This window comes from Vanellus vanellus (assembly GCF_965231255.1).
Source record: "Vanellus vanellus genome assembly, chromosome: 1".
Taxonomy (NCBI): domain Eukaryota; kingdom Metazoa; phylum Chordata; class Aves; order Charadriiformes; family Charadriidae; genus Vanellus; species Vanellus vanellus.
Genome location: NC_138905.1, coordinates 11,555,758 through 11,566,940, shown reverse-complemented (window position 1 = coordinate 11,566,940; position 11,183 = coordinate 11,555,758). Strand labels below are relative to the sequence as shown.

General features: G+C 36.1%; 1 protein-coding gene across 5 annotated transcripts in view; it reads right to left on the bottom strand.

Moving 5' to 3' along the window:
- CACNA2D1 (calcium voltage-gated channel auxiliary subunit alpha2delta 1) overlaps positions 1-11,183 on the bottom strand; it is a 437,732-nt gene that overhangs the window by 83,840 nt on the left and 342,709 nt on the right. For all 5 annotated transcript variants that reach the window (XM_082498408.1, XM_082498409.1, XM_082498410.1 and 2 more), the window contains exon 11: positions 3,233-3,391. In XM_082498408.1, coding sequence (XP_082354534.1) covers positions 3,233-3,391 — 159 coding nt within the window. The remainder of the gene's footprint in view (positions 1-3,232; positions 3,392-11,183) is intronic.

The window sequence follows — 11,183 nt, the reverse complement described above, 5'->3', positions numbered from 1 at the left end:
AAGACACTGCTTTGAGCTGCAATATTTTTTATATTAAAAAAGTAATAAAAGTAGGGTTGGATACTTCATGAATAAAGAAATTCACCTACATTTTCAGTGATTTAATATACAGGCAAAAATAAAATCAGAGGGAAACTAAAGAGATGACAGGGAAGGGGACCAAAGCCTGCTCATATTATAAAAAAATGACCTCTATTATGAGCAATGTGAACTTGACCTAGTCTTTGTGTTAACTGACTAAATCAGGATTTTCCTAGCGGCTTACTTAGCATTTGCTAATACAGTATCAGAAAAACGCAGTGATTTCTCTTTATCTCCTGGTACTTAAAGAAGGGCATTTACTTCCATTACACTGTTTAGACTCTAAAGTCATGTCATGGGAAAAAAAAAAATAAATCCAAAATTTCAGCTTCCAAACTTTATTGGAAATCTGAACATAAAGAAGGTCAAAAATAAGGTTAAGTCATATGATATTTTCCCACCATAAAACCTTTGCATCCTGATGAATGAACTTAACACACCAGTCTCTTACAAGGGATGAAGAGGAAAGCAGAACTGCCTTTACAACACATCTTTTTTTCCCCCCATTTGCACAAAGATGGAGAGATACTGGTTCAGGGTGTGAACATAAGCAGTTTTGCAAAGCTGATGCAGTAATTTCATAATTTTTCTGAACAGTTTGTCTCAGCAGTCCAATGGATGGCTCTGCTCTCCCATCACAGACCACAGCTGAAGAGGAACGTGCTGCCTATACAGCAGCTTCCCCAGGACAAAAACTGGCTTCTTAGCTTAAACTGCAGAAGAATGCAAGTTGGAACTGAGTCTGTGCCTTCATTTTTAGCTCTCTCTTGCGCTTGATAAAGGGCTGTTATTGGTTTGGGGTTTTTTCTTTCAAACAAACAAGAGAGACGTGATCCATTTCATACTGTGCCTAAAACTGCTTTTGTTTTACACAAGCTTTACATCCTTAAAACTAACTCCTTAAGTGGCCGATCAGGATAGCATCTTGTGACATGACACTTTAGGATTGCCTTTTTCATTATGAGTTTCATGCCACTGAGGCAGTAAAAGGTAAACCAAACCAAAAATCAACTACTCAAGAAGAGATGATTTCAAGATAATTTTTTGACAAATCGTAGTTATTATGGTATAAGGGAAAAAAAAAAAACCAAAACAAAAAACCTTCTGAATTGCTGAAGATGAAGTATTTTCAAAGAAATAGCAAGTTAATATAACAGGAAATAATGGAAAAATGCTGCATAAATACAATGAAAACCAGATTATTAACAATCACTTGAATTAGTCTGCTGAAAAAACCTGCAGTGTCTATTTCCATCTAGCAACACATTAGACAGTAAGTTTTTCATGGTAGGAGTGATATATTACTTTGGTATTCAGAAAATTGTTTGAAATAACTGTCATCCAGAAACAGTACCCACAAAATCATAACGAAAATTTGAGCTGTTAAAAAATATTCCATTTCCATGGACCTTAAAGCAATTGGAGTGTTTGAATTCATAAATATACAACTGAAAACTATCCCAAAGCATATTTTTTATTGTTTAAGCCTGTATTATATCATCCTATTATATCGCCTTGTCACCAGTCTAGCACTAACTCCATCACCAGCCCTTTACTCTTCCTGCCAAATGGATTTGCCAATATCTGGAGAGGATGCCTGTATTTCTATAACCCAGTGCGATCTCTTGATTTCCCTTGATATACACATCCACAACATCCAGCCATGATTTACAGGTTTGCAGAGATTATGTGAGGCTAATCACACTTCTGTCTCCAGTTATGAGAGAGATGATCCCACTATGAGACTGATCTCCAATTATTTTTTTAAGCAATTTTTTTTATTTTTTGGTCCCACAAATACGTCCACTTTGAGGCTTCCCCTGTGTTTTGGTCTTCTTAATACTGCCTGTACAGAAAGGACATATATGGTGCTGCACCAAAGGCAATACATAACGTTAATCAAATAGAAATGTTATGAAGAAAAAGCTGTATTTGGCAAAATTTCTTGTATCTTGCTGGTTCCCTCTGAATGAGGTGAATGAAGAAAAAGGGGAAATACCTTTCAGCCCAGTCCAAAAAAGACTGACAGCTTTTAAAAGCCTATTTGCAGTTTTATATAACCATCAGCAGAGGGCACACAATCATTTCCCCACCAAACCCCTTTGCTCATGTAAATACTGATCCTCTGAGAAAATACTCTTGAAAATATTGTATTGTTTTTTCCTCCATCAAAATTTAACAAGGTTAGAAATTTTTCAGCCGGGTCTAGTCTTAAGATGCATATATATACATACTCAGGGAGCAGGAAAGCTCCCTGAAGTCCAGAATCTGGCAGATTAGAGGAAAAAATTAAACATTTATACACTGAGAGACATAACTGATGTATTAAAAAAAAATAAAATAAAAAGAATACACTTTATTAAGTTAGATCCTTAACTTCTGTAAATTGATGTAGCTTTAATTACACGAAGGTGAAGATGAGATATACAGTCTATATGAAGGTGAAATGTAAAAAAATTTTTTAAACTATAAAAACTATTAAAAAAAAAAAAGACTAATAAACCCCCAAATTTTGTGGCAAAGGGGGGACATGACTACCTAGAAAGCTAGTACCTGGGTGCAAACTGGAAAGCACAATGTAATTAAAACACAGAGACAATGCGTTTAATTTTTGAGGAAACTATTAATTCCATGCATGAGAAGGAGAAAGGAATTAGAATACTCTGTTGCCTAATAGTCCCCTGTTAACAAAGTAATTTACTCCCCCTGCCCTTCTCAAGCCATGGCAGACTATTTATGGCATGTAATAAATATAAAATTGCAGGTTAACTAAACTTTGCTAGGAGATACTGCGGTAAAACTGAAATAAAAACCAACACTGTAACGTTCTGTAGCCTTCCATTTTAAAATTACCTGCAAATACACCACTACCACAGCTACGTGCCAACCGAGAAGCACCTTACACAACAAAGTAGCTGAATGAATGAAGTAAAATCAGTACAGCACATTGAAACCCAAATTTGTGCCCGCATCTTAACAACCTGCTGGGGGATCGGCAAAGGGAAAAACACATTGTTGGGATAAATTTACTTGCTAAAATAAAGGTTCGCACTTCTACCACTTTGTTACACAACGGAGGAGCGTGAGGTGGCCATCTGAAGGTTCAGGTTCTCCTTCTTCACTGTACAGCAGAGATGACTTTCATACTTACATTTAGCAGCTGTTCAAAAGCATAGCTAAAGCCTTTTTTGTAGTCTGTAATTCCTTTAGCAGAGATCTTATAGACAGCTTCTTTCAACTTCTTCTTGTTCCTCACATTAGCTTGGACAAGATGATTAAAGCAACTGACGTTCTGAGCGTTATTGTTAAACTGTAAAATAAGTAGAAATAATATTAAAGGCAGTTAATTTTGATTCTCTTTTCTAGGCACGATAGAAGTAAAGGCTAACGTTTTGTAAAGCTTGTCACAGCTGGATTTTCATTTCCTCGATATTGAGAATGTCCAGCAGTGTCTGGAGATTTCAAAACTGGGCAAGAAATACATTTGAAAAGTAAACTCTTTGTTGCAATCCAAAAAGCTCTACTATAGAGGAAAAATTCCCCAAAACTTTGTTTCAAGCTCATATAATGAAATCGAACTGAGAAATGCAGTGTTAGGGAAATAAAATAAAAAAAAAACCAAACCAAACCAAACCAACCAACCAAACAAACAAAAAACAAAACAAAAAACGAGGAAATATTTATTTTAATTTTTTTAATCACTGAAAAATGCTGGTTGCATTATCAGATGACTTCCATATCGCACGTATTCGTCTGCTCTTTTACGGTGAAACTGGCAGATCATAATCAATTAGTACATATACCTTACAGAAAACAATGTATACTCTTGGGACAAAGGAAGCATGTGAGACTACAGCTGTAAATAGGAGGATATTGTTTAAAATAATACAAATTTGTGTATTAAGAACACACATATTTGTGCTTTCTTACCCACATATCCGTAAAGGTTACTCCCTGAGAAATTAATTTACATGAGATTCTGACATTATTTAAAAAAACACATGGAAAATTCTGCATGTGCAAAATTTGTCTGCACACGCGGAAATCAGTTTATGATCTCTTTAAAATTTGTCTCTGTATAAACACGCATGCATACATGTATAGGTACAAATATATATAACCTGGTAGAGAGAGAAGGATGCAGAAATACGTCTCACTTTTTAGCTACCTCTATATCTATCTATCTAAAATCAAAGACGAGATTTCTAAAAATGCTGCAGCATGTACAATTCTAACTGTAGTCCTGAATGTGCATATTCCTGCACATAATCTGTGTTTAGCTCTATTGGAATGAAAATCTCTTTTTACTTACAACACATATATTTTTATATCTGTGTTGTAAGTAATATATATATCTGTGTTGTAAGTAACAAGCTCCTGACTAATATTACTAAAACTATTGTCTTGTCCAATTTTTAAACTGTTTTATTTGTGCAGATTTCTTCTGTGAGCTTTTTTTTATTTCCCACTGGCAAATAAGATATCCGAAAAGCTCTATAAAACTCCATTTCAGCAGAGGTACAAAACCCAGACCTCCTAATTTACGTTTCAGCTGAAAACAGGTTATTATACTTCTTCCTGATTAAGGGCCTTCAGCGAAAGTAAATGCAAATGTAATTTTATGCTGTCAACCTGGTGCAAAACCTTAAAACAACTTTAAAATCAGGCCTTGTATGGTTAAGTGTCAACATTGCTAATTAGTTCAGTGGTACTGTATAGAAGTTAAGGTAAATAAGGTCACAGATTTCAGTAACTGCTCAGACTAGTTACATATCTAAAATAAATCACTAAGTACCAGGCACAAAGTCCAGAGAGAGAACTGCCATCAGCAGCAAACTACAACTTGGGCCGTACTTGTAGGACACTTACAGTGAACAGAACTTAAAAGGATGAAGGGACTGATAATATGAAAACATTTTTAATAATGTATGTAATTCAATTCAAGAGAATAGGATGCTTCGGAGGCACGCAGACTTGGCCATGCCCTGCAATCAGATACGTACAGACGCACCCTCCTTGCTTTTAGGACCAACCGAAATATGACCTACCAGTAATTTTTAGCAAACATCCACTTTATTCAATGAGACTTCTGCAACTGAATCAGCAGGAGCAAATGTACAACAGCAAATATCCAACAGCTTATGGCAGAGATGACTGACAGAAAGGCACGATCCTCAGCCGAAGGCTTAGCCTAATTCGTTCCAGATCTTTCCTGAAAATAGCCCCGGAGCTGAAGTTTGGGGGGGGGTGGGGGGGGGTGGGTATTTGTAAGTGAGCAAACCCAGGCACTATTATGAGAGCATCGGCTATGTTGGATTCTTACTTAAGGTTCCGCATGTAAATTTTTATTCTTGCAAAAAGGATGTGTCAAAGTGCCCCGTGAACTAGATAGAGACTTTAAAGCATAAATTTGTCTGCTTCATCTTCTAATATCGCTGTTGTACCACACACCAGTCCTGCATGTATATAGAAACTAAACCAGAAAACCCACTACTTTGATCTTGAGCATGACGTAGTTCACAACTAATTTAATACCTTGCCATCTTCATATTGTATTTATTTTTCTAGGAGGATTATTTTTGCTCATTCCTCATGAGTTAATATTGTCTTCCAGTGAGATACTGATAATTACATGGTATAGTTGCTGGTTTCCTGAGGACTGTGTTAGCCAAAAAATTGTATTGATTCTTGCTAGGCAGAATACACTATGAGAATACCCATATAAGAATCTTCATATATCTTTCTAATTAATAAGGACAGTTATTACTCTGTCCCAATTTTATAGCTCTGGTCCCCAGGTGATTAAAATCTGTGGGAGTAAGTTATTCTCAAATGAATTTATGCAAAGTTTTCTGTCCCCCTTTCTATCAATATGCAGTTCTCAATGTGTCACAAGGGGATAACTGTAACCAAAACCATGCAAAAGCACGAACAAGTGCTCTAACTTTGAAAAAGTTTGACCAAGTATTCTACAGAAGAGTCAGTTGTAGATAATAATAAGACAAAGGTTGCTTATTTATTTTTGTAATATTCCATTTATCAGGGCTTTAATTTTCATAATACCATAACTATAAATATAGTACTGTGTATCTAAATTAGTGACACAATTATGAAAACAGTACGAGATAACGAAGATTAAAAATATTTTTCAGTTCTTACAGTGTCACAATGCAAGCTTTACCTTTAAAATAAATGAACACAAAGAAGTGGATTACATATAACCAAATTTTCAGCTTGAATATTCCTTTAATGCATGACATATTTCCTAGAAAAGAATAATTTTGGTAGGACCAACCCTCTGCTGTGATTAAAATGTAAGACTCCCAGCTGAACTTTAACATTTCCATTGTGTGCTTTTAATGCCATTATCTTTTATAAAAGTTCTTTCCCCAGACTCAAACAAATCATGGTTACTCATTTTTCCATTTCCCCTCAGTATCACGTGCTGAGTTTTATTCGTTGTCCTTAAACAGCATGTTCCGCTGCTTAAGCAAAACCATGAGATGATCACACAACTGTAATCAATTTACTTTGATGCAAAACACTGACACACTAAATGGTGGTTCTTACAGAAGTTTCTTACAGAAGTAACTAATAAATCACCCGATGATTATTAGGGACATTAACCATGTGGGAGTGAAAACAGTATTGTGCTGTGGACTTATTTCAGCTTGCCTTGACCTAATTTTGTAGCCGTGATGGGAAAGTTACTGATGTAAAGTAATTTTAAAAAGACAAAGTCTGAAAATTGTTTCTGATTGTGAGATGGGATGAGAATACAGATCTTGTACTTGGAAAGTAGAAGAAAAACACTAGCTGGTAGGTAGCCCTGCTTTACAAAAGCCAATTCCATCTGAAAAAGTAGAGTGAAAACACTGTTCTGCTTCATGAGTGACATTATAGGCAAATTATTTATTGAACTAATATGAAAGTAACCATATATTCAATCTTATGGTCAATGCATTTTCTTGTCTTTGGCTATAGCAAAGAGCGGTTTAGGTGTTCAAGTGAAAATTTAGAGACGAGTGAAAATTTCTTCCTGAAGTGCCACTAACGTTAAACTGCGAATCTAAATTGCTTGCTAGCGGTCCTGCAAATGTATCAGGATAATTATTTCTGTGAAGGTCAGGTATCTAGTATATGGATCGGTAATTACGGATACAAAAGTGACACTTTAAAAAATGTCAGGAATACTGGCTCAAACCGTTAAAGCAGTTGACAAGTACACTGTAGTGTACGATACCTACACATGATGTACACTGAACAAAGGTCAAGGTCAAACTATCTGCATCTATAGATTGACAAATGCTGATATAAAATGAAGGAGAGAAACAACACATTTGTAGAATGGAGAGTTACATCAACCAAAGTCTGTAAATGTTGTAATTTAATTAAGAAAATATGAGCCAGCTGTTTTCAAATAAATCAGTCAATGTTAACATTAACGTTAGTAAACAAAGCAGATGAGAAGAGTTTTTCACCAGATAAAGGAATCAGCAGGTAGAACAACAATCCTCCAGAATGAACATTTAGCTGTTTGTTAGGAGGTGAAGGCAAGTCTGAAGGTTGAAAAGTGACTGATAAAAATGTCCAAAGGGGGAACAAAATTCAGGGCTACATTTAATTAATTTAACATACTGAAGTAACTAAAGGATTTCAAGGGTAAAAGCCTTTAGATCACCCTTAAAACTGGTTTTTCGTAACACTAAAATAATTTTGCTCTTTAACCAGTTGACCGTGTGACAAACACCAGGACCATTCGTAACTTTGAACCAGCCAAACGGAGCCAGCTTTCAGTTAGACTCATCAGAAATATAATAGCAATAGTACTATTATATTTTTTTCACACATTAAGGTACCAAAAGCCAAAATACCTGCAATAAGCCTTATTGACTACTGGTAACATTACCTGTCTCCTAAGTATCATAATAATGCTCACTTAAGTTTGGACAATTTCCTGAAAACCAGTTAATAATATACTCAATCACTTAGCATATAACTGGAAGAAAAAAAAACCATAAAAGAGTTCAAAAAAGAGTTGCCACTTCAGAAAGTCCACGTTCTTACAAAATCAAATCCTATCAAAGGTGCAAAATTAAAGTAATTACAATCCATACTTTATTGAATAAAATACTCTCAATGTATTAATACGAAACATGTCAGTTGGGTATTTATCAGACTGGCATTTCCCCCTAATTATAGCAGTAAAGATAAACATACATCACAAAAATGCTATTGTGATAAAAAGAAAATAAATGGAATTTGTCTACAGTGCCATGGGCTTGGTGAGTCACTTACAAAACAACAGATGACATTTAGAGGCAAACCATTCAATTGTTAAAATCTAAAGCCACCCTAAACAGTATGCCACCATCAGTGACAGCTTCTACTTTTTCAACTATGTAAACAGCTTATTCCTCATCTAAGCAAAGAGAGGTTTGCAGCTAAACACTTGAAAATCATGGAAAACAGGTTAACCTTAACTTTTTATTTTAAAATATCATGAAGTATTAACATAATTAAATTAGTCTTGTAATTATAAAGCAAGGTGTAGGATCTAGATGTATTTTTCACTAGACTATCTCTCACTACCCAATGTATTTATATCCTATATTCATATCCTTTTGCAGCCTCTGCCTTTGGGATCTCCCAGAACAATCCTCATGTCTGAGGAAATGAAGACCCCCTGTTCATGGGTTTGGACAGAAATACCCGAGTCTGTTACTGGGACACTAAGAGTATTAGAGACCTTCATCAGCTGACCTCAAACCATCAGTATAATCTCTGGCCATATATGGGGCAACTGAATAACTTGAAAGATAAGTTAATCAATTCAACTTAGCATGAAACTCTGAATAAAGGCTTTTGAGTTTAATGCTGCTTGAATGTTGTCATTCTGGAGAAGGTCAGAAACAGAAATACTAATCTGACAGTTTTACAGGGTGTCTGGGTTTCAGCTGGGATAGAGTTGATTTTCCTAGTAGCTGCTGTGTTTTGGATTCAGTACGAGAATAATGTTGATAATGCATATTGTTTTATTTGTTGCTAGGTAATGTTCATATTAAGTCAAGGAGTTTTTCAGCTTCCCATCGAAGCTGAGAGGGAGCATAGACAGGACCAGATGGGGCCAAAGGAGTATTCCAGACCATAGACAACGTGCTCAGTGTATAAATGGGAGCTGCCATGGGGGCAGGAATCCGCCATCGCTGCTCTGGAAGGTCTGGGCGATCAATCATTGGGTGGTGAGCGATTGCATTTCATCACTCATTCTCTATGTTCTTTTACCATTATTGTTATTATTATCTTCTCTTCCATTACTGTTCTGTGAAACTGCCTTTATCTCAACCCATGAAGTTTCTTTTTTTCCAATTCTTCTCCCCTATCCCACTGTGGTGGAGGTGGGGAGGAAGTGAGCGGCTGCATGGTCCTGGTTGCTGTTTGGGGTTAAAACACAACACAAGGACTTTGTCTTTATCCTCCTGTTCAGAGAAGTATCAACTTGCGAAACCAGAGGAAAATGATACAGAAATGCAGTGAATATTTAAATGCTACAGACCTTTCCCCTGCCTTGGGTAGTTCCATTGAGCAGTGGCTCCTCCTCCTCTGCAGTCCATAATGCCCCAAGAGTTATAGTGACGGAGAAGACAACGGATTGCCATTCTGAAACCCTCTTCTGATTCCAGAATAGTTATTTTTGCATTGCTAAAACCCTCTTATTTTCCAGAGTCTCAACCTGCTCTCACTAAGAGCGTCTTCATTTTAAATTATTAAAACTCCTAGCCCAACACCAGGATTTTAAAGGATTCAAGGGAACTGAAACAGAGACATTGATTTATTTCCTATGTCTGTTCCCACTCTAAGCACTCTGTGGATATGATGGCAGATCAAAAAATGAATTACAAGAGACCCTACAGACAGGTGTTTTCATTAAGAGGACAGTATTAGACAAAATAATGGTGGGAAAAAAAAAAAAAAAACCTCCTGGAAAAAGACTGCAAAATGAAAAGAAAGGATCAGCATTCAGAAGTGGGATATACAGGGACGGAAAAACATTTGAGACAGATAAATAGAAAGATCAAAGCTATCAAGCAGCCTCGGAAAAAAAACAGCAAACAAAAAAGATGAGAAGAAAAACATGTACAATTTTTTTTCTTTTCCTAAGAGTGCATTCAGTTCAATATATTACCTGCTAACCAGATACAAACTGGCTTGTCTATTGGGAATTTTTTTGACAAATCTGTCTTTTGCAGATACCAGCCGAACTCTCCCCAGTTGACAAGATCTTGCAAGTAACACATAGCATATAACTCCCAGGGACATCCACACTTTAGGTTCGCAGACATTTTCAAACGTTACTGAGTGTCTCAGATTTCTTGTGAAATAGCTCAGAACTGTTCCCATTTTACTGGTGAGAAAAGTGAAGCAACAGGGAAGAACAAAAAGTAAATCCGAGGCAAAGACATGGCCAGAAACTTTAATCTCAGTTCCCCTCTACTAGAGCACCAGAATATGCTTTTTCCCTTTCCTTTGTGCAACCAACTCCAAGTCCTCAAATTTGACCTTTAACTTGATATTAGTAATTTTGCTATATGCTATTTAAACCACAAGGTCAAATGGGGCACAAATACTTAAAGGATGAATTCTCATACACAGTTTATGACTTCAAAATCCACACGCAGTAATGCAATTCATTCTGGAGACTACAGCACAGCAAGAGAAAAATCTTTGCTTTTACAGACAATGTATAAATGGATGACTGTTTCAAATTCTCTTCTGTATATCCATCCATCCCTCTCTATACACCTAAATGTGCCTCCATCTCCTGAGAGGTATAAGGGGTATAAATCTGAAATCCAATGTCAATCATTCTTTTGGCTAGCGGAGGAGGTTATTTAAATCCAAATAAAACACTTCAATTGATTCTGCTTCTTTTATGAAAAGAAACCCAAAAACATCACCTTCATTGCACTGTCTTAGAATTCCCAATATGGGTAATGCTCATAAAGCGAGCAGGCATTGAAAACAGCAGCATAAGAAGAAACGTCACAAAAGAATCAGAGAGTAATATCTCGAGGCATTAATTTATCTTAATCACAAAGTGC